At 38.9% G+C, this 24,717-nt stretch overlaps 1 protein-coding gene across 1 annotated transcript in view; it reads left to right on the top strand.

The window, feature by feature from the left end:
* Positions 1 to 24,717, top strand: part of GRID2 (glutamate ionotropic receptor delta type subunit 2) — a 594,006-nt gene that overhangs the window by 457,195 nt on the left and 112,094 nt on the right. Inside the window, 1 exon segment of the mRNA XM_026848052.1 lies at positions 2,322 to 2,634. Within this exon segment, the coding sequence (XP_026703853.1) occupies positions 2,322 to 2,634 (313 nt within the window).

Below are 24,717 nucleotides of genomic sequence, written 5' to 3'. Positions count from 1 at the left end.
GTCATAGCTGGCTAGTAACCAGAGTGGAACTATTATGCTGGAGAATTTGAAGAGACTGCTCCTTGGAGATGTACAATAGAAGTATTTTCACAAATACCACATACTGTGCTTTTTCATGCAGTGCCCTTCAGTGTGTTTCATGAAGAAATTTGTTTCTCTTTAAAAAAACAGGAAAAAAAGCAGAAAAAATATATTAGTCATTCAGTCCTACATTAATCTATTATTTAGTAAAAGTAACTTTACTTATGTACATTGCTTTTCAGTGGAGAATCCTCAGATATCTTACAAATACAACTTGAACTATCACCTCACAATAATGTTGTGTAGTAAGGCAGTACTTTAGTAACGTGCTGGTAATTAATAACACAGCTGAAGTTAAGCAGCAGGGGCTAAGTCTAGGACTTTTTGTTTTCATGTGTCCTCCTTTAACCCTGAATTCCTATTTTATTTTTGGATATACATTCACAAAAAAACCTCAAACAATTCTATTGTTTAAGTATAGCCACATTTTCCTGTTTTGACAATGGTATAGAGCATTGGACTTTTACATTTGTAAATTATTTTTAAAATGAATTTATATTCACAATTGTGGAAAACAGTTCAAATTATGACTGCTTTGCAACTTGCTCACTGGAGCTAGGACTTAACTGTTAGCTGATACTGGTGAATCACTTGAGTCACTTGTTGACCAAAAGTTTGATAATCAGAGGATAAAGACTCAGATGATCTGAATGTTTCCATGGACAATTATGATGAAATTTTTACTTGGTTTAGTGAGTTTGCTACTGACTGTGAGGAAAGGGCACTTAAATCATCACTCACAAAAAATTGTTGGGAGGGGCATGAAGTGTATTCAGAAAGCCATGCTTTCAGCTGTGCACATCAACACAGCTTCACTTAAGACACTAGAGAATCTAACCCACAAATGAAAGCTGATGGCGTAATTGATGCCTTTTAAGCAAATCAGTATTTTCAAACCCTTTTTCGTCCGAATCATCAGGCCTCCAGCTATCTTTTGTGACTTTCTCAAACCAGTGAACAATTAATATAAAGTTAAAGTAACATCACATAAACTGATGTCTTAAATGCACTGTGATTAAAAGGATGTTTGTACCATGAGCTGCAGAGTGTTTTGCAGATGGCATTAAAAGAGCCCAGATGATTTGCAAATTTGATTCTAATCAGTTTCAGCTGCCATGCCTTCCCACTTAATATTTCACATCACATTTCTAAGGAACTAGTAATCTCTGCTTTCTTTGGGCAAGAAGAAAGAAATTCAAGAGAGTTAATAAAATTTGACACAGTACTTTCAAGCCTTTGTACTCTCCTCACCCCCTTCCAAAGGACCACACACTGCTTTAGGCACAACAGAAATGGATTAAATCAAATTAGTAGCAGCTTAAAGTATTGTAAGTACTCTTTTTTCATATTAAAATATCTAGAATTTACAGTCTTTTTGTTCAGTATTTGGCCTTTTAAAAATGGTATTAGTATGTCTGCTTTAAATATCCTTTCTTGGTTTTATTGCAGTTCTAATTGTACCTGTGAAAAGTAAAATAGCACCTGCTGTAGTTGTGCCTGGTGTCTCTGGAGACCTAATACCCAGACATGCTGTGAAATACAATGATTAGATCAAGCAATGTTATTCATCCTCTTCTCATTTGAAGTGGGTTCTTTAAATTATAAAAAATGTAAAAGCAAGTCCAAGATAGCTGCAGGACGGTTTGGTATAGAGAGGAATTGCTTAGCAGGAAGATATAGAGGAATTAATAGTAAAGGAACTGCATGGAATATCTGCTCTTCTGCACTTCAGACTCTGCAGCCAGAATTGATGTTTTTCAAAACTTGAAGTGCCCTCAGTGCAGCGGCCTTTTGTCATGATCATCATGTCATCAAAATGGATATCATGTGGCTCTGTCAGGCAACTAATTTCCTCTGATTGGAAAAGCTCTACACAAGGTCTGCCTTCTGCCACAATGACTATGATGGCTTCAGTAAGCCAGGCTGAGAAAAATGCCCAGAAGTAGATTTCCTCCAGCTATGATCTGTATTTGAGTGTTTTGATTCCTTGAAAAATAACAATGTGGCGAGATAATATGCCCAAGTCTACCAAGTGATGTTTGCTTGCAGAAACTAAGGTGTGTGGTACAGCTATTCTGTTCAAGCCTTAGTCATGTTTCTGGGTTTACATCTATGATGCTTAAGACATTGGACTTGGCCTCTGCTTCTCCATAAGTTTAGCTGCCATAAATCACAGAGGAACAAAGATGTTTTCTGTAGCTCCAACTTATGCATGTTGTTCTCTCTTCCTCTTTCCTTAGAGAGCTGATATAGGGATCTCCGCCCTAACCATCACCCCCGACAGGGAAAATGTGGTGGACTTCACAACACGTTATATGGACTACTCAGTGGGTGTGCTGCTCCGAAAGGCGGAGAAGACAGTGGACATGTTTGCCTGCTTGGCACCGTTTGACCTCTCCCTGTGGGCATGCATAGCTGGCACTGTGCTATTAGTAGGGCTACTGGTCTACCTGTTGAACTGGCTCAATCCCCCGCGTCTTCAGATGGGATCGATGACCTCCACAACCCTCTACAACTCCATGTGGTTTGTGTACGGATCATTTGTGCAACAAGGTAAGAGTCAGAGGGAGACACTGCCTCAAAGAGAAAACCTGTATATTCTCCTCATTGCTACAGAGACCACCTTCCCTGCCTACCTCCTGCAGCTTGCGAGGGACTGAGAGTGCTTGTGCTATAGGGTTTCTAAGACAACTGCCCTGCATTGTGGGAACCATGAGAAGTTTAGAGCACTACCTCCTAGCTTGTTTTGATTATAGCTGTCTAATTCGAGAAAGGTGATTTTTCTCAGGGGGGAAGAAGAAAAAGTATTTCTCATCATCTGCTGTAAAATTACTCATAGTTAATGTGAGTGCTGTCTTCTTACACAGGCAGACAGAAAATGTTGGGATTTGGCTTTTAAGCTAAATTTAGACTAGTCACCAGTGCTAAATGGTTTTTTTGTATCTGCTATGCTTTTCTGCCTCTTCTGATTTATCTCAGTTTTCCTATATGTTTAGACTCAACCTTCTCTGGCTTTCCTGGATGCTTTCTCAAACCCCTCTAGCATCTGGGGTAGCTCAGGCTACTTCCCCATTCTGTTAATATTCCCAAGTCCTTCACAATCTACTTCTTCTGGCAGAGCTTTAACCATGCATCCTAAAGACATCAGAGACTGCAGATCTTGGCTTGGTATATACTACTTAAAATTCTGGTCTACAAATTAGGGTTGTAATGCAAAGTGGAGTAGGAAAACACAGCTTCATCTGAGAACAAAGAAGATTTATATAATAACACTTGAAAACAAAACAGGACTAATATTTTCTGGCATATCCATGTAATTGTCAGTTACTACTGGCACTGCAGGTACACCTATTCATAACTGCACAGAGCATCTGCTCTACAAAGACCCATGGCCACTGCAGCCTCCAAACACCCAGATAGTTTTTTTTATATTTTAACATGAATTTGGATGGAATGCTGTAGGTAAAAGTATCATATTTATGGAACACTGGCAACCGGTAATTCAGAAATTACATTATTTTCTGTTAGAAACAATCAGATGACATCCATAAAAGCTAAAGGTATGCACGAAAATCGAGTATGAAAATCCTAAAAGGGAAAAAAGCTAAATTAACACCACCATCCAAAAAAAGAAAAGAAGCCAAAGAGACGAATTTCCACAAGAGGTGTGATTTTAAACACATTGATCTAGAGTCATTACTTCTGAAATTATAATTTGCATTGAGCAGTGATGGCCAGCTGAGGAAAGCTGAAGAGATTGTTTTGTTTGCTGTGGGTTTTTTTAAAAGAAAACCAAAGACTTCAGAGCCAGGCAAGAGCTACAAATTTTTTGAATGTATGTGGGTGGGTTTATAAATTTTTCTTGCTGTCCAGAATATTCCCAGTGTAACCGTTTAGGGAATCCAACTGTGAGAGAGCAGTTGGTCCGTTACAGAACTAGACTCATTACATCTGTCTGCCTGGATAGGTTAAAACTTGTGAATTAGTTTCTTTACTGCATGAATGCAAGTAATTTTAAATAGGTTTATTGCTTGGTATTAGCCTTAGCATCCCTGCTGTACTACCAACATCATTAGTCCCTAAAAGCTTTATAGGAGACTGCCCAGTAAAGGTTTAAAGCAGACAAAGCTGATTTAATCACACACTTCAGTCTTATGAATTATTATCTGAATTGTTTGCCTTATGTCTGTCTAAGTAAGCCTGTGTTGCTTGGTATCCCAAAGATTCGTAAGTCACAGGTCCAGAGTAGTAGCCCACAAGGGAGCCCTTCAGTAGTTGCTCAGCAGCTTGCAAAGAAAAAGGGGTTTTGGCTAGTCAGTGAAAATGAGTGCTTGAGGTGGTCTTAAAGGGAAGCCTTGAATCAAACATGAAGATGAGGAAGAAATTAGATGAAAAGAAGTGGAACAAGATGACAAAAAAGCAGAATTCACTGGGGGAAAAACAAAGCAAAACAAAAAACAAGGAATTTGTTCAAGGAGATCCTGTATCTACTTCCCATGGTAACAGGGTCAACTCAGTAAAACCCGCTGGTGGGACATGGCAGCTGGGAGCACCAAAACTGTTTTGAGACTTCAGAAAAAGGAATTCACCAAACTTGGAAGGTGAGAGGCATTTATTTACAGAGAGATCTCATCACCCTACCAAGTGGATTTTCAGCACAACTCTTCAGAATCCACTGGAATAATATAAAATATTCGCTTGGTTCCTACTGAGTGAGGGGAAGCTATAGATACATCTCTCCTTCAAACAACAAGCAGGACAGTCCTTAATTTGCTAGAAGGAAAAATGACACTTATTTATTAAGGTTGATACCAAAATATGTGAAACTTAAGAAATTATTTAAATGTAAAGGCTCAGAAGACCTCAGAAATCCAGTGCAAAAGAGTAAGAGATCTATTTATAATGTCAGCCTGTATTTCACATTCAATTTGAATATAACAAAAACTGTATTAGCTGAAGCATTATTGTTTACTAACACTTGTGAATACAGACAAATGAAAGTAATTTCCATTGACAGGCTAACTGGCTATCGTTGTAATTTTGCTTCTGTTTTCTCTCAGCAGCTCTTCATTCAGCAGAAAAATTCTGCAGGTTTTATTTGTTTTGGAATAGCAAATCCATTGCTATTAATTGTGATTGGCATATCTTAAGTGTGGCAGCATGGGACATTTCAAATACTGTCACGTTCACTTAAGAAGTCTTTCAGTTGCTGATTTAGAACATGACAAGGTACTCATTTCTGTTATCAAAACATACAGCCAGAGATGCTTTTATATCCTGCACTAACAGAAACAAAGCAGCATGAACCGAGGATTGCTAATGCTTTGACAGTTCTGAATTCTTTGTTTGGGGCTAGTGAGCGCATTCTGGCATCGTCCTCTTTCTTTCCTCTAGCTAGAGGAAAGATTTGCAAGCACACAGTCTGGCTCCAGACCTGCTATGACTCTGAAGACAAAAGTCCTTTGGTGCAAAAATACAAGTCACTTGTTAACAAAACTTAAAAACTCTTTTGATTGAAACAGAAATTACTTCTTTTCACTTGTTTCTTCTGAAGTAGTTAAAAAACTCTGCAGACTTTTTGCAGGTATCTTGGGTCCACTGTGTCACTTTGTATTTTCTTTCAGCCTTAACTCTGATGTTCTGATCAAATTCTGTTAACAAGTTTTAACCTTTTGCAACATTTGAAACATCAGATAAAAGTACCAAGTCATTGTCTGTAGACTAGAGTCTATGCACAGACTAGACTAGAGTCTGGGCACAGACCAGCCCAGTAGTTTTTAAGGCAGGTCTATGATGACTGTCATTCTTGTTGCAAAACTTAAGTATTTTTAATTGTTTCCTTAAAGGTAGACTGAAACTTTATGTCACTGCTTCTTACATCATTTAAGTTTACATCATGAAGTCTAGGTACCATTTCAAAACTCTTTTAATATATAGTTATATTTTTCTCTCAGTTGCCCTTTTAATTTTGTTCATTTGTTACAGAAATCGCTGTGTATCTATTTATATACATTATTATTGTATTTGTAAGATACATATGATTTTTGATTACATGAATCAATTTTGAGGATACAGATGCAATGTATCTGTGGAGGCTCAGTTCACAAAAATATATGAACTGTGGAGTCTTTTATGCTGTACTCAAGCCCTTCATTTAAACAAGAAATGATGGCCAGTGCATTGAAATGCACTGATGCTTAGCCCATGGCTCCAGCCTGTCCAGGTCTCTCTGCAGAGCCTCCCTACCCTCGAGCAGATCAACACTCCCACCCAACTGGGTGTCATCTGCAAACTGACTGAGGGTGCACTCGATCCCTCGTCTAGATCATTAATAAAGATGTTAAACAGGAGTGGCCCCAAAACCCAGCCCTGGGGGACACCACTCGTGACCGGCCGCCAACTGGATTTAACTCCGTTCACCACAACTCTTTGGGCCCGGCCATCCAGTTTTTTACCCAGCAAAGCGTGTGCCCATCCAAGCCCCAAGCAGCCAGTTTTGCCAGGAGAATGCTGTGGGAAATGGTGTCAAAGGCCTTACTGAAGTCAAGGTAAACAACACCCACAGCCTTTCCCTCATCCAATAAGCAGGTCGCCCTGTCATAGAAGGAGATCAGGTTTGTCAAGCAGGACCTGCCTTTCATAAACCCACGCTGACTGGGCCCGAGCATCTGGCTGTCCCACGTGTTGTGTGATGGCACTCAGGATGAGCTGCTCCATCAGCTTCCCGGGCACCGAAGTCAAGCTGACAGGCCTGGAATTTCCCAGATCATCCTTCTGACCCTTCTTATAGGTGGGCGTCACACTGGCCAATTTCCAATCTGTCGGGACCTCCCCAGTCGGCCAGGACTGCTGGTAAATGATGGAAAGCGGCTTGGCGAGCACCCCAGCCAGCTCCTTCAGCACCCTGGGGTATATCCCATCCAGTCCCATAGACTTGTGTGTGTCTGTGTGATGCAGCAGGTCACTGACTGTCTCCTCCTGGATTGAGGGGGGGGGGCGGGGGGGCTGTTCTCCCAGTCTCTGTCTTCTGGCTGAGGAGGCTGAATTCCCTCAGAACAACTAGTCTTGTTATTAAAGATCGAGGTGAAGAAGGTATTAAGCACCTCAGTCTTTTCCTCATCACTTGTTGCCAGGTTTCCCCCTGCATCTAGCAGGGGATGGAGACTCTCCCGGGTCTTTCCTTTGCTACTGACATACTTATAGAAACATTTCTTGTTGTCCTTGATGGCTGAAGCCACATTTATTTCCAGCTGGGCTTTAGCCCTCCTGATTTCAACCTTGTATAGCCTCACAGCCTCTCTGTAATCACTGTGTGTGGCTAGCCCCTTCTTCCAAAGGCTGTAAACTCTCCTTTTCTCCCCGAGTTGCAGCCAAAGTTCCCTGTTCAGCCAGGGTGGTCTTCTCTGTCGCTGGCTGCTCTTAGAGCACCTGGGGACCGCCTGCTCCTGAGCCATTAACACTTCCTTCTTAAAGAGCACCCAGCCTTCCTGGGCCCCTATACCCTTCAGGACCGTCTCCCAAGGGATTATGTCAAGCAGGTGCCTAAACAAGACAAAGTCAGCCCTTCTGAAGTCCAGGATGTCAGTCCTGCTTAGCTCTCTCCTGACCTCTGGTAGAATAGAGAACTCTATTATTTCATGGTTGCTGTGCCCTAGTCGGCCTACAACCTCCACATCATCCACCAGCCCTTCTCTTTTCACAAAGAGGAGATCCAGCAGGGCACCTTCTCTGGTCGGTCACTCACCAGCTGTGTCAGGAAGTTGTCTGCCACACGTTCCAGGAATCTCCAGGACTGGTCCTGCTCTGCTGTGTTGTATTTCTAGCAGATGTCTAGGAAGTTAGTCTCCCACAAGAACAAGGACAAGTTTTCTTTTCAGTGAGTTTCCTCTCTCTGTCTGTCCCTCCATATTTCCCCTCTTCTTCTAAATTCACTCTGCGGGTTTTGCTCTCTGCCTGCCTCACATTGCATTCTTCTTGGGTATCGCCCGTGACTCTACTGGTCCTGCTGTTCATGTTCTTCCCCATTGACTTGGCTCCTCCCTAGGGCTTTATATAATCAGTAAAGCTCAACAAAGAAGTGCAAAGTCCTACCCCTGGGGAAGAATAACCCCATGCACCAGTGCATGCTGGGGGCCACGCAGCTGACTGAGCACTGACCCAGGTTGCCCAGGGATATTGTGGAGTCTCTATCCTTGGAGATATTCAAAAGCTGATAGACACAGTCCTAGGCAACTGGCTCTCAGTGTCCACGCTTGCAGTGGTTGTTTGGACAAGATGACTTTCAGAGGTCCCTTTCTACCTCCACAAGTCTAAGTGATATATTATAATGCAACATTATACAGTCTTTGCTCAACTTCTGTGTTATTCTATACAACCTCTTTTTTCTTTCTCTTCAGCCCTCATATTGTTGCTACTCCCTCAGATTTTGCCCTTATTAGAACATGCCAATGTTGGAAACCTGACATATGAACAGGGACCAAAAAATTGTCTCAGAGAGGAAATTAGGCTTATTAAAATCTTTACTAAAAACTTCATCGAGATTAACTGAACCAACTTGCTACAATGGCACAATGTCTATTTATACTTGCTGAGAAACTAGTTTAATCTCCTTGAGGTTTTCTATTAGCTTCCTACTACTTTATGGGCTCTTGTTATGAAATACTCTAGAGAGCATTCAGCTCTTACCATCGCTAGAGAAAACCAGTGATTTAAGCAGCAGAAGTTTAGGATTTAGAGTTATTCCCAACACTTTTAGTATAATGCTGCATAATTTTTACCAAGAACTTGCAGAGGACTGTTCTAGAGTATTTTATTTTGAGAACAGCCTCATAAATTTTGCTTCAGAATACAGCGATAAGTTTGCGTAGTTTAATAGAATTCAACTAAATGTAGACAAAATAATGAAGTTATATAGAATATTACAGTATTTTGTATTTAATATGAAAAACATAATAGAAAGACTTTGTCTCTCTCTTATCCCACTCTGTTCAATTTACTTGGAATTTTTCTATAAGGAGAGGTATTTCTGAACTGGGCTGGCAGGATTTTAGATTATGCAGGTAAAGATGCAAAGCTCTGTTTCACTTGGAAATATCTGTAAGAAAGAGAAACAGGAAGATTTTTTTTTTTCTTATAACCGGAAATATCTTTAAAATAGCTGAATCATTGAAGATTTGATAACTTCTCAGTGACTGCAACAAAACAAACATTCACTATAGTTTTATAAATAGGGTTTCACCATAGGATAATCGGTGCTTGAAATATTGCCCTCAAAAGTATTATTTTCTTCAGAGATCTCAATACTCTTGATTAACTTAGCAAAGTTATTAGATGAATGATGTGAAAGCATCACTGGTGGGCCATTTTTTTTATCCCCTTATGTTTTGCTTATTTTAAAATGCTGGTCACAACTGGAGGTTTTGATTGGACATCAGTGGTGTCAGTAATGGCCAGTTATGTTCATAATGCCCTGTAAATGAGCACTGTTTGCCTCGTTTAAATTACATTTCACAAGAGAATAAACTTGACTCCAAGCCTTGGCACTTCTAAATCATTATAATACTTCTTGGATGGTGAAAGCTACTCGGAATTCTCAGTCCTGTTCCTTGTATTACCACCCAAGGCGTAATATAATCCTCCTGAAATGCACTGCCTGCAGTGTGCTGTTGCTCAATAAATTATTCCATCTTGCTTATCTCACTCTAGGCATATCCCTATCAGCAGGAAAGCATTATGCTGTAACAACGTATTTTCTTAGTGACATTTTCTCTTGATTAACTGTACACCAATCTCTATATATTTAATATTCAGAGGAAAACTCTAAAAGCATTTTGAAAAAAAGGTGTTAGAAATCAATTATATCTTCACATGCTATATTTAGTGGTGAAACCTAATATTTTTTTAAGTTTAGAAAATCAAAAAAGGATCCATTATAAAGGGTTTAGGACTATGACCTAGTTCCTAATTTGGACTCTGCATCTGATCTGCTGGTTGACTATAGAAACTTCAGTAAATATCTTATATATCAGTTCTTAGTTGTAAAATTGAGTTATTACCTATCTTCTTTCATAAAGCATGTTTTATCTTTTGATAGAAAGCAAAACTTAAATGTCAGCCTCATTATTTAATAATTTTAATTGTTCTTCAAACTAATTTCAGATCTTAACATATTCCTGCAACAAAGAGAACAGACTTGCTGAGCCTGAAATGCACAGCACTAAGCTGGGAAAATGAAAGTCAGATACCAAACACATTAGGAAACAAACAAGTATCCACATTTTTCTAGCATCAGCAGGTATATTTGTGACATTATAGTTCCAACTTTAACCATGAAACCCCCAAATTCTTATTCTGTTATATTAAATCTAGGTTTCCATATTAGTATGTATATTTGCTTTCATAAAGTTACCTCTCTGAAAGGGGTACTCTAGCCCTGTGGTACCCATGCACTTTTTCCATGTCTCAATGGTTTGGCTAGTCCTCTTGACAATATCAAAAAAATAATTAAATTTTGGCACTTGTGTCCTATATCTCAAATGTGTTTGAAAACTACAAGTGATCACTGGAACTGACAACATATACTGAGAATTATTGTTATGTATACAGTACACATTTGCAAAGGTTGGACGTAGCTTTATGTGCATGCTACTTTCAAAAGTTTATTTGATTGTATTTTTTGAAAACGTAATTCCAAGGAATAACCATACTCCCAAGTAAAATGTTCAGTAGCGTGGGCAGTTGTTTGCAGCAATGTGATATCTCTAGTGTTAAACTGCCAGGGGCTATGCTTGGATTTTCCCCTAAATTGAAGTTAAGACTCAGGCAGTTCTCAGAGACAGCTAAAATAATGGATTTCTCTATCTTGTGTGCACCTGCTTGCTTGAGTAATAGCACTGGGTACATGAGGCAGTATATTTAGAGATGTTGTGTCTGACACATCTTCTGTGAGGAGGTGGAGAATGAATGGCTTTGTGAAAGCCCAAAAAACACCTTCATTCCCCTAGGACTAGCTCCAAGCCTGATTAATTGACTGTGAGAAGGTAATGTCTGTCTGGCTATAGTATAAATGCTGATCAAGACCAAATGAGGCAAAAGGGAAAGTAAAATTTTATGTCTGTGGCATCTATCCATCTCTCTGTGTTGTTTCAAAAGCATCCTAAGGTGAATAATCTACGCAGAACAGTTTCTTTGATTGTTAGGATTCATCACATGATTTTATACTATATTTGGGTAAAGAATTCAGATAAGTAATCAGTTCTGATGTTTCTAAGTTCACCTGTGTATAACACAGATTTAACTGATGAAGAACAGTTTAGGAACTGAATGTTCCTTGCATGTAGGAGGACCGTAACCCATATTTTTACCTGCAAAGACGTTTAGAAGCTGAAGAGGCAAGCTTTACTTGTCCAGCTATTTGATTTTCATGTACTGAAGCTTACGGTTAAGTTGTCAATTTTGGCCATTTAAGGTAGGGAGGAAGAGAGAAATGAATTTTAGCTTTATTAAAAATACTCTCCCTCTTCTTGGATGACAGAAATTTCATCTATAAACTGATAAGCCTTTTTCAGCAGAGGATATCGAAGGCACCAGATGAACGTGAGTTTAGAGAGGAACCCATGGTAGTCTTCCATTGCTTTTTTGGTCTGTGGGGAGTCCCTCCTCTGCAACAGCTGTGCCATGGCTGTATCTACCCGTGCAGCTCTTCTTCGTAACACCAACTGGTGGGTAGGTGCCAGGAAAATTGTCTGCAAACTGTAAAGACAGGAGTAGCAAAGAGGTTTTTAAGCTGCTGCCAGGAAAGTCTCCCTTCTTCAGCTGTTGAGTTTTATTTCCTCAGACCTCTTGTAATATTAAAATATGTATAAAAGGAGTAGGCCAAAATTAATATTGAAAGGAAACAAATAATGATACCAAGTTAAACTTTTTTTTAAGTTAACCAGCCTATCGCTTTCCCTGATTGCTGCTTACATGAAGGTCCACTCTCAGCAAATATGGGAAAACAAGAGCTGTTGGGTTTTTATTTGTATTTTTATTTAGTCAGCTTCCCAGCATGCAAATTAAGGGGATTGCCTTTATTACAGCAGCATCCTGGTGTAGGAACCTCCTGCTGCTTAATTTTTATTCTTCCACTGTCAATAGGGGAGGGAGGGATCATAAAGTAGGACTTTACCTTTTTAGTGCTTTTGAAGTTAGTGAGATGGTGTTGTGTTAAAAATGTGCAATACCTCATCTACCAGACAGAAACTGAGATAAAGGAACACATGTGGTTTTGATTGAATAATCGGCTTCCATCGCACTGGGTTAAAGATGTAAGTGAATGGGGAAAGGTAGAACGTCTTCTGCAAATAGGCTGCTAAGGAACAGTGATAATAAATCTGTTGAGTGGGAATGTTCATTGTTCATTCCCAGATATACTTGCTAATAGAACATTTATAGGTATAAGTATGTACTCCATTCTTACAATAGCTTCTTTCATTTCTATATCTAGCCATAAAGAGGAAAAACCTCCATATCCAGTAAAGTCATCTTTGTAGTTGCTTTTCACTTCTAACAAATCTGAGACATGATCTTAAGGAGGGTGATAACTAATTTGCAGTAAAAACCACGTTATTCAACTTTCAGACATAAGCATTTGTATTGATTTTCATCAATAAATGACATTATAGCATTATTCTCTGTGAAACTTAACAGGATGAGGGTTTTCTTCTTTCCTCTGTTCACTATGAACTGTCATAGTACTACTTCAGGTCATGTGAGTTTTAGAGATCACTTTGATAACAACATTACAGATGTACCTGAAGTGGAATTTTAGTCTAAATTCTAAAATGTGTTATTTAGGAACATAATTAGAGCTCCTGCATGATTGATGATTGAATTCTGTAAGGTTAGGAGTTCATTTCAGAGAAGCACTCTGAAAAATAAAGGATGACTAGAATTTGTGACATGAAAACTGAACCAATGTATGCAAGATGTCTGTGATTCACTTGTTTCTGAAGTAGTCAGGTGCCACTGTGATGATGGATGCTTGGAAAGCTTGCAAGAACAGACTTATAAAGTGTTTTATAATACTTCTAAAGTTCAAACAAAAAGCTATCTTTCAGTATGTGATCTTTTTTAAAACTTCCCCTCACCCCCAAAATCTGGAGTCACAGAGAAGAGCAGAAAGGAAAGTACCTGTCAAAAGACACAGAGACTTGACTGGAATTATTGTGTGCTCTTATGGTCTCTGAATTGTCTTTTGTTTTGCTTGGTTCATAGTTGCTCAGTTTCAGCCAAAGGGGACTCTTTCTCCCTTGTGTTCATGGATGTCCTCCATGACAGGCTTTTAGCTAAAGCAGCACTTTAATACCTCATTAATGACATTGTTTAGTTTAATGTTAATTGTATGTACAGATGGCCTGGTTTTAGTCGATTGTGCACAGTTAGTTCTGCCATCCCAGAGGGCACTGCATATAACACTGTCAGTAGGCTGTGGAAGGGCCACCACTATGCAAACTGATGTGACAGCTTCTTAGGCACTTACGAATATCACAGAATCGTTTAGGTTGGAAAAGACCTTGAAGATCATCCAGTCCAACCATTAACCTAACACTTACAGTACCCAACTACACCAGATCCCTCAGCGCTATGTCGACCCGACTCTTAAACACCTCCAGGGATGGGGACTCCACCACCTCCCTGGGCAGCCCATTCCAACACCCAACAACCCCTTCTCTAAAGAAATGCTTCCTAATATCCAGTCTAAACCTTCCCTGGTGCAACTTGAGGCCATTCCCTCTTGTCCTATCGCTTGTTACTTGGTTCAAGAGACTAATCCCAGCTCTCTGCACCCTCCTTTCAGGGAGCTGTAGAGGGCGATGAGGTCTCCCCTCAGCCTCCTCTTCTCCAGACTAAACCCCCCCAGTTCCCTCAGCCGCTCCCCGTACGACCTGTGCTCCAGACCCTGCACCAGCTCCATTGCCCTTCTCTGGACACGCTCGAGTCATTCAATGTCCTTTTTGTAGTGAGGGGCCCAAAACTGAACACAGAATATGTACCATAGATGATGTGTCCAAGGTTATTTATTAAGATCAGATGTTGTTATTCTCTAAACTAAGAGCAAGCATATTGATGCATACCAGTGGCTGCAAGTGTCATGCCTTTATACAGGTGTGCATTCAGGTGCAATCTTAAAAACACACTTTGCGGTGGTACAGAAGAGGATCCCCAGAAACTACTTGTGTTTCTTACACATGAATATTGAGCTCTAGTCTGTGTTTGCCTCTGCATGTATGTTTAATTATATCACATAAAATTATTCTCCTGTGTTGTAAAAGTGGCAATGAAAGATTATCTGGTCAGAGCTTCTTTTGAGCAAACAGCTGTTGATAAAATTGCTAAGTTTATTGAACAGTCATTTATGATTATGTAACTGAATGGTACTTTATTTGGTAACCCCAAAATTAAATTTGAAACCCTGCTAAGTATTCTGATAAAACAATGTATTTCAGCAGCATTAATACAAGAGATATTGGCCAACTTATTCATTAGAGGTGTGAAGCAAGCCTTGTGGTTCCAATCTGGTCATAGTTACAGCAATCAAAATACTTACTTTTAAATATCAAGATTTCCATGATATTTCAGCATCTGGATATGTCTAATAATGCTGCATCAAAAAGCTCCCAGTAACTTCAGCGAATACAAGTAGACGCCTCCATTTTCAACCTTTAGCTGCAGTCATTACTCTTCTTTTGTAACAACATCAGAAGAGGAAAACAAAATATACTTTTATGATACATTTTCCAGAACTTTTAGAAGCACTGTAAAGTCTATCCATCCCTTGTCTCTGTGTAATTATGTTACAGAAGTCACTACAGTGTATTAGCATGAAATTACTGCACACTGTTATTTGTAACATTTTCTTTTATCTGTGATGCACTTTGATTTTCAATTGAAAACATCATATTTTGCTAATTCTGCTTAAAGATGGGATTTGACCACTGTGAAGTTGTTAATATCTGAAAGAAGTAATTTGGTTTTGTGAGTCTAGGCTTAAAAGCCAGGAATTAATTCCTATAGCACTTGAAGTTTCATACTGTAAATACTACATAATAGAAATGCAAAACTGTTTAATATATATTGAAGTATCACCAATACCAGGAGAAGCTAGACCACAGACATTTGCTATGTGGTGATATGACAATATGATTCCCTTCCCTACTTTTGCCTCATCGTTACCATTTCAGCAAAATGGGTGGAAAGAAATGATTTATTGTTGGGAAGGGAATTATAAATATACTATAACTAATATGTTATGCTAACATAATTTTAATCAGGTAATTATTAAAAGACTGTTTGGCCTTTAAGGACATTGATTTAATGGGAATTAATTTAATGATTGAACATTGTTTGTGTAACATTATCATTGCTAGTGATGCAGAAAATTGGAATCTCAACTCAGCTGAAAAGAGGTTAGACTCTCCATTATCATATTAGATCCCTTTCTTCTGGAATGCACTTATTAGACCCTTTTTTTTATACTTTCACTATATATTTAAACATTTGGGTTTTATCTAAAACTTCCTGTGTAGAAAAATGAAGTATAAATGTTCATCATTGTACTGCTCTCATTTTTAATCAGAGGCTTGAACTTCTGTTTAATAGATTTTGACTCACTATTACTTCTCCCATGAAACAAGTTTTCTCCTTTTTCATTCTCTTTCTTCTCTGCAGACTTGATCATTATGTTTAGGATGAATAGGGCATTGGGTTTTGAACTGGGTTTACAGATATAAAAAAGCAGCAGCTTTAAAAAGTAGTAGTAGACAGAGCACGGTTCTATCTAGATTATTCTGAGGCTGAATCATAGGTCTAGTAGCAGCTTAGGAGTGATTTAAAAGACACTCTGATCTATTCGTTCTCAAAATGGAAATGGTGAATATTATAGAAAGGCTGTATTCAGTACCTGTGGAATAAGACAAAGTTAAAGCTGACATTTATAGGTACAACTCCCATTTACCTAAAGAGATGTTGTATTTGGCTGCCCTCCTTGATTTGCTCTTAGTAGTGCTATTGCCGTGAATTATTTTTCAGCTTTATAGAGCCTCTAACTACTGTTGTGTATAAATTAGATCCAAAGAGAAAAAGGGAGCTCTGTATAAACAAGTGATTGAAAGCATATAGTGAATATCTCTCTCTGACAGACTTTTGCAGATTAATTTTCAAACAAAATTTTATTCAAAGATGTCTATGACAGTTCCTGCTGTATCTTGGTAGAGTTTTACAAGGGAGTCTAGTGCCCAAATGATTAGCCCTCTGTCACTAGAGTGAAGTCATTGAAGCAGAGACAGCAAGCTGGGCAGGCTTGGTATTTGAAGACAGATAGAAAAATAATTTGACAATAGAAGTAGCAGAAACTCAAACTTATACCTACTCTGTAGGTTACTAACTCAGTGGTGAGCCAACACTGCAGTAGGCTGCAGTGTTCTACACTAGGTAACACTAGACCTAGATAGCACTTGGTGCTAGAACATTTTCTAGCTTCAGAGAGGAGGGTTTCAAAGAACATGACTGAACCTGTGTTTCAAACAAAAAAGTTTGTAAGTAGTTGTTTGGGCCATCTCTTGGGTGTTTCGCTCTGTCCATCAGGTTCTCTGTCAAGGTTCTCTGACCAGATTCACGAGATGAGTACACTGGGCTGCAATTTGATGAGGGCTTAGTGGCAGTGCCACTGGTCCTTGATTAGCCCCAGCATTTGAAATCTCAGCATGGGTAATCTCTTCCTATTAATGAGGAAACAGCTGAGCAATGAGCCTTAGTATGCAAGTCAAATGCAAAGGGCACATGCAAACAATGCACAGCAGTACCAAATTGAGGATTTTCAGAGGGAGTTTGCAAGATATGAAATATAACTTGGGGGTAATTACTGGCCAGCAGTAACCAAGAGTGACAAGGTAGCATGGATTTTAGATTTATCTGGCTCATGCCTGGCCTCTTTGGTAGGAAGTTGGAGGAAGCCTATGTTTACCTGCACAAGGTTGTGCGTATACCCTTAAGTTAGCTGATTTCCAGAGTTGTTGATAAGGCTCTATAAGCATGTATAAGAGGCAGTTTCTCAAATTACTTTACAGATTTCAGATGACTAGGAGTGATTTGAAATAAGCCTGAAGGAGAAGAAAGATTGTGTCAGATATTCTTCCTGTCACATAAAGAGGAGAAATATATGAGGAGTTTCCTCTCATGCATCATTGCTTGCTTTCTGGGAGGGCGATGAGGGCAGTGCTTCCCACCCAGCTGAAAGGAAACAATCTTCCAGTGAGCAAGTGTAATGAGATTAGTCAGGGGATCATTACACTAACAACAAATGGGAGAGTGATCGTTTAAGACATTAAGGGGAAAAATGTAAGACATTAAGGGGAAAAAAAAATTAATCAGGGCACCAAATGACTAAGTGAACGTATTCTTTGATTACTTATAGACCAGTGAGAGAAATATAAGTAATAAACAACAATAGTTGGAGTTACACAATATAGATTTGGTCTTCATGGTGTTACTGAAATCTATTAGGAACATATGACAATAAGAAGACAGAGGGACAAAGTAGGCAAAAGGGGAAGAAGAGTGTCACTGTCAAAATAGCATTAGGTGTTTCAGAAGCATTGAGAATTTTGAAAGAATTGGTCTTGATTTCTTGTGGAACTATGTGCTAATGACTGGAGCACAAAATGGGATGGGAGTCAATGTCTGCTGTAAGCCACCAAATCACACTGGAGTAGAGGATTATTTGATCCTCTACTGCGTATCTGTAATGCATAAGGGAAAATGTGTGCTATAATACAGGCATTCAATCTGAATTATGTATGTTTCAAGTCTCATGCTGCTCATGCTGAAGCATCTTTAAGGCACATATAGAGCAGATAGAAAGAAAAAGGAATATTGATCACACGAAAAAGAAGTTACAAACTTCAGGAGAAATGACATGGGGAGCAAGTGTACACTGACCACCAACAGGAAGGAGGGCTTTGAAGATTTTATTAGGAGCTAAAGAAACTTTAATAATAATGGTGCTTAATGATACTTTGGTGAAGGGTGATACCATTCAAAATAGTTATGCCAGAAAGCAATAAATATTTCTCTCCTGTGATTGTGAAAAAGCAAATTAAATACTGTTCATGCCAAGAGCAACTCAAGCAGATATTAAATGACAGCTACTAATGTCAGACAATTTCAAATCAGCAAATCCAGACAAATTTCACCCAAATTTTTTGGAAGAGGAGTTGCAGGACCATTATTTGTTGATCTGAGTCCTGGAGCGTTGATCAGGTTTAGAAAGCTGACCAAAAAAATCTAATGTAAAACCTAAAGATCAAACTGAACCTTCAGCTGAAGTGTTTCTTCCATCTTAATATATGGATGTAACAACTTGAAAGACTTCACAAATATAAACAGACACTTAACAGTTCCAGAAGATACCACCATTAAAATGTCTGATATTGAACATATATATTTATACAAGACATTAGTATTTCTCAATGAGTACAGCAACAGTTATTCTCCTCATAATCATCCAGAGAAGAAGGAGGAAGTCTACAGAAATAACGGGAAAAAGGAAGCCAAAATATGTCCATGTTAAGTACACCAGTGGCATACAGAAAAATGCTTTATAATATATTGCTGGGAGCCACACCTGAGCCAGACACTGAACAGTACCTAGAGAGAGAGAGAATACTGCTGGAAGCTGACAACAAAGGAAATAGAAGGAGACTTTCAGTATAGTCGGGATTTGTTTGGCTTGTCCCTTAATTACAGTGTTTGACTTGTGTTCAGCAAAAAGAATAGGCTAGGAATTGTATGGTAGGAAGATAGACATCAAAATTTTATCTAATATTTCAAATTTTAACATTAATGAATACCAGCATTTCCATGAATTTACAGTGGCTTCACTAAATTTTTTTTTATGGGACATAGAAGAAAATACGAACATTTCTAAATAGTTCAGTGTTTTTAAATGTTTCAAATATCTCTTTTGAAGTGGTTTTTGTTTCTCATTTACTTCATGTTTATTTTTAGAAAACTATTATGTGACAGTATCTTGACAATGAAAACCCCTGCTACATAAGACTTTTACTATTTTATTTTTTTAAAAAATGTTTCTTGATATTTTGGATTTGGTGGAAGCTTTGATAATCACTTTAGTAAAAAAATAGGTTCCCTTCCAATCCTACTACTTCCAATGAACCAAAAAAATAATTCCTATAACTTGCTACCTAATATGTTTGGAGTGTTGTCACAGTATTAATAGTAATGGTAGTAATAATACCTAGATGCAGTGCACTCCCTTTAGGAAGTAAGACCTGAAAAAATGTTTCATGTCTGAAACAAATATCTGAAAGTCTCTTTATATATATAAATTTAAAAGGAAAAAAAAATGAAAAAAAAAAAACAAAAACAAAAAAAAAACCCTACAGTTTAATAAAAGCACAATGTTAGGGAAGAAACAGTTGGTTTGGTCAATAAAAGTGGTAGCTGGCTCTTGAACTTGTCCAGACCATGTAGAATCTGGCTGACAGCCCTGCCTCATGCTCGGTTCCTTCCCTACTCCCAATCCCCTGCAATCTGCCAGTATTTGCAAGGCTAGGGAATTCAGCCACTGATTTACAAGCTTATTTGGGAGGCATTACCAATTCAAGGGATTGTAGTCTCCTGATGAAGAATACATGTCATGCCTGCTGTGGTCAATGGGTGTTAACTTCAGCACACAATGTAATATTACAAACTCGGGTTTTGACACGCCAGCTTATATGTTATGGAAATTAATGTGCTCTTCACAGTTCAAGAAAGAATGAAAAAGTATGGGTAAAAATGAAAAGAAAAGAAGAAAAATTAATGCAAGATTTTCCAACAACTTCCATGCTGCATTTATTTCACAGCTGGTAGAAATAGGTACAGGCTTCATTGACTGTAAAGTATTTTTTTTGTCCTGTGTTGAATTGAGCATTTCCAATTGAAAACAGGAGAGATTTTATATTATCAAGAAAGTTTTTAAAAGAACAATAACAGTAGCTAATGCCTTGAAAAATTCTGCCTTTGAAGAGCTCTGCTTTGCAGAGTTTTGTAAAGATAACAGAGCCCAGTGAAACTTTAGGTTTTGTTTCTCATGGCAAAAATAGCTGCAATATAAAATGCCTTTTCCTCTTTGTTAGTACAAACTACTCCCCTTACACATACTTTCTATTAAATGTCCCTTTCACAAAGAAAACATAAGACGTACATTGATCTAAACTTTGCAACAGAACTCTACACTTTATATTTGTGCAAATGGAAATTGCAGATGCACAGCATAATTGATGTGACTGTTCTAACAAGCTAAAGGCTAAACTGCAGCCAAACTCCCAGTCCTTTGTGTTTTTCTCCAAAGGCCAGTAACTCACTGAATGTGGACAGAATTTTTGCAAGAAAAAAGCAAAACAAATATCTGTCCCCAAATAACCCACTCTATTATTTCTTCACCTTCTTTTTCCAGGCACAATCAAGATCCTTGCTTTCAAGTTTGATAGTATTGGAGTTTCTCGACAAAACAGTCACAATTAATATCTTTTTCACGGTTCTCAAAATTATCTGAAAAAAAATGTAGTTAAAACTTATACAGAAATTCAGCTCAATGCAGACATCTAGCAGAGTCTTTTGCAGATTAAAGGATTGAAACTGGACAAAGTTATAGAATCACAGAATCATTCAGGTTGGAAAAGACCCTTGGGATCATCGAGTCCAACTATCAGCCCTACTCTACAAAGTTCTCCCCTACACCATATCCCCCAACATCTCATCTAAACCACCCTTAAACACCTCCAGGGGTGGTGACTCCACACCTCCCTGGGCAGCCTATCCCACTGTCTGACCACTCTTTCTGTGAAACATCTTTTCCTATCATCCAGTCTAAACCTCCCCTGTTGCAGTTTAAAGCCATTCCCTCTTGTTCTGTCACTAATTACCTGTGAGAAGAGACCAGCACCAACCTCTCTGCAGTGTCCTTTCAGGTAGTTGTAGAGAGTGATGAGGTCTCCCCTAAGTCTTCTCCTCCTCAAACTAAACATTCCCAGCTCCTTCAATCTCTCCTCATAGGATTTATTCTCCAGGCCCTTCACCAGCTTCGTTGCCCTCCTCTGCACTCGCTCCAGCACCTCGATATCTCTCTCGTACTGAGGTGCCCAAACTGGACACAGTACTCCAGGTGTGGCCTCACCAGTGCAGAGTACAGGGGCACTATCACCTCCCTGCTTCTGCTGGTCACACTATTCCTAATACAAGCCAGGATGCCGTTGGCTTTCTTGGCCACCTGGACATGCTGCTGGCTCATGTTCAGCTGCTTGTCAGTTAGAGCCCCCAGATCCTTTTCTCCCAGCCACTCTCCAGGCACAGCTCCCCAAGCCTGTAGCCATGCCTGGGGTTGTTGTGGCCCAAGTGCAGGACCTGGCACTTGGCCTTGTTGAAGCTCATCCTGTTAACACTGGCCCACCAATCCAGTCTATCCAAGTCTCTGTAGAGCCTCCCTGTCCTCATGCAGATCGACACTCCTGCTTACTTGGTGTCACCTGCGAACTTACTGATGACACACTCTATGTCCATATCAAGATCATCAATAAAGATGTTGAACAGAAATGGTCCCAACACCGAGCCCTGTGGAACACTACTTGTGACTGGCCACCAGCTGGATTTAGCTCCATTGACCACCACTCTCTAGGAACAGCCAACCAGCCAGTGCTTGATCCAGCAGACCATTTGCTCATCCAGGCCATGGACAGCCAGTTTTAATATGAGAATATCTCACAACTGAGATATGTTCATAAAGTGAGAACGGTAGGGTAGCCTTGATGGTAAGAATTGCTGACAAATTGAGGTTTGTCTGTAAGAACCTAGTCTTTGGGATTTCCCTGGTACCTGTACTTATCACAAATAGAAATTGCAAGCCGTAATTCTTGTAATGTCCTTCCTTTAGGAGAAAGGTAGAGCCTTCTCATGAAAGCCTCTCTCTTCACATATGGAATAGCTTCAGCAGACTCAGTCCAGGTCTCAACTTCCCCCAGCATTTAGTACAGCTGTAAAATTCAGGACATGGAGTAAAGGTGGTTTATGGCTTTTCTCTGTGTGTGTAGTTGTTTAGAAAGTACATTTTAGTAATTAATTTTCAAAAGGCGTTATTGTTCTCAATAATCAATTCTGAGTTTTCTCAACATTGTGGACGCGATGCCAAGCTATTTGCCTTAGTAATAGTAAAAAAAAAAAAATATTTTTGAGCTGTTAAGCAAATGATTTTTAAGTATTGTGCATTCCCAATGAAGTTGATAAATTGATACTAAATCAGAGGGACACCTTATCTTGCCCATTTATTGTCTGGATGACTAGTAACAAAAATTGCATTACTTTTCAGCAAGAAGGCTGCCATGAGGCTTGATCTCAGAAATGCCAACTACCGTTAAAACTTCTCCAAGAAACGTTTCACCATTTCTTTCTGTCCACCAACAATATTTTTTTCCATTTCTATCTGAAACACTTTCATTGTTCTGGACTATGAAGGTGAATGCAGTTTTTCTTCAGGCAAACAACTGACAAATCCCTGAAACAAGATATTTAGAGGAACAGTCTGCATTTTGAATTACTTAAATTTAGTCCAGAATTATAAAATACCTAGATCTCACCAGGTTGCGATCCTCAGTTTTCCTGTTTTGCCCATTTTACTCATGATTTCCTTCCTCCTTCTTGCCTCTTGTAATCCTCTCTTGCAATTTTTTACATAAGAGACCTTTAAACTTACTGCTAACAAGGGACAATAACTTAAAAGGTATTAGAAATCTGCATGGGAATTGTATGGGTTCGCATTTTATCCCTAAGGTGGGTTTTTCCTGATATTTAGGTCTGCCATAATTATGCATTATATTGTTTGCACTATCAAGACAGCGCATTATTTTTCTTACCTTCTGATATTTAGCATGAAGCACTTGGAAAGAATTGGGAATAAACAAATTCATAAGTTGCAGTCTAAGCCTGTCATCTGAAGTAGGCCAGCATTAAACTGGTCTAGGATTGGTGAAGGAGAACTGCATTAGATGAGAGTGGAAGGACTAAAAGTAATTTTTTTTAGTCACTTCTACAGTAATTCAACTCTTCAGAAAACTCCCAGTAAGATTGATTTTTTTGTAGTTCGGTTTACTCTGGAAAATATCTTTTCCTTCCTGCACATGCAATCTGAAAATTTGAATGGCAAATTAGATTCTAAAATGATTTTTAGTACACATCAAAAGTGTTAGCTGGATTATACTAGTAACTGTAGCAACTGCATAAGTGGTGGTGGCATTTTGTGCTGTGTTATACCCTTCTGCTGGAAGGGGCAAGTCTAAACAATAGTGCAACCTCTGTATTTGAGGTCTGTCTCTTAAGATGACAAAGCAACTCCAGGACTGCTGACTTTCTTCTTTGATTTCCATTTGTTTCATGAGTGGAACTCATATTTTTAAGGGTTGCTCAGTGTGCTACAACAGCAGTGGTTTTAGTGTAACCACAACCAGTTAAGTCCCATTGATGATTTTTGCTATAGGAATGAGGTGTGATAGGATAGATTTTACTCTGGTCACCAGCGTGTGTTTACATGGCATCAGGTGGCCCCTTTTGCCATTAGAGATTATTAAGCTTTGCTAGTGTGATATGAAAGACAATAGCAGGGAAAGACTTGTTTCATCTTCTTGACTCCCTCTTCCCTTGCACTGTGCGTCCAGTGCATAGCCCCTCATAACTAGAATATGCTGTCATCCGTAAAGATGTCCACGCACCCGAAACTCATACTAAATATAAGCAGATCCCAGGGAGGTTTAGGTGCATGTCCCTTCTGAGTACTAATTTACAGTCAACAATAGCGACTGTTAAGTCTGTAGATCTTTTTCATAGTAATGTTCATGGAAAACCAATGATTGTTGCTCTCCCGTATGACTTGATACTCTTCTGCATTGAGAACACATGTAAGTTTGGCCTGAAAGAAAACTCTGGAAAATTTTATCCCTAGAAACAAAACTGGGTGAAGGTAGTAAAGAGGTTTCTTAAGGTGAGCTGTCATGGTACAGGAAGTGTTTTAGCAAACAGTACAATAGAACAAGACCGTATCACATTAAATCTCCTCATAGATGCCAAAGAAATTATGCTATGCTAGCAAAATATCTCCTTTGATTTTTTTTTTTCTTTCTTTCTTTTGCTGGGAGAGGTAAAGTACCCTGCCTGTACTGCTTAAAAATCATGCACCTATGCGGTTGCAGTGTCACTCCTGCTTTAGAAATATTGGTTTAAGAAGCATCAGTGCAAAGATTTTAGAGTAGGCACAGGAGGGATGAATTATTTTGATCTGTGTTTATTGTATGTGTACTTGGATGCAAGCTTTGTCCTCAAGCTTCATTTATTGACTGCTGATATAGAAGGTACAACTGTGAATTAGGAATGACTTCAAAAACACCTGGGTGAACTTAAAGCACTTGGAATGACCAGCACTCACAGGTTTTTTAAGTCTATTAACATGGGTTAAAAAAAAAAAAAAAAGATAACAGCGAATACAGTGAATAGTGGGGACAACCTTACTGACGTATGGGAAAACTCCACTGTATGAACAGTAGGGGAATG

This window comes from Athene cunicularia (assembly GCF_003259725.1).
Source record: "Athene cunicularia isolate RWA chromosome 4 unlocalized genomic scaffold, athCun1 chr4_part2, whole genome shotgun sequence".
Classification (NCBI taxonomy): Eukaryota; Metazoa; Chordata; class Aves; order Strigiformes; family Strigidae; genus Athene; species Athene cunicularia.
The sequence above is the reverse complement of the archived record's forward strand: the minus strand, read 5'-3'. Positions and strand labels throughout refer to the sequence as shown.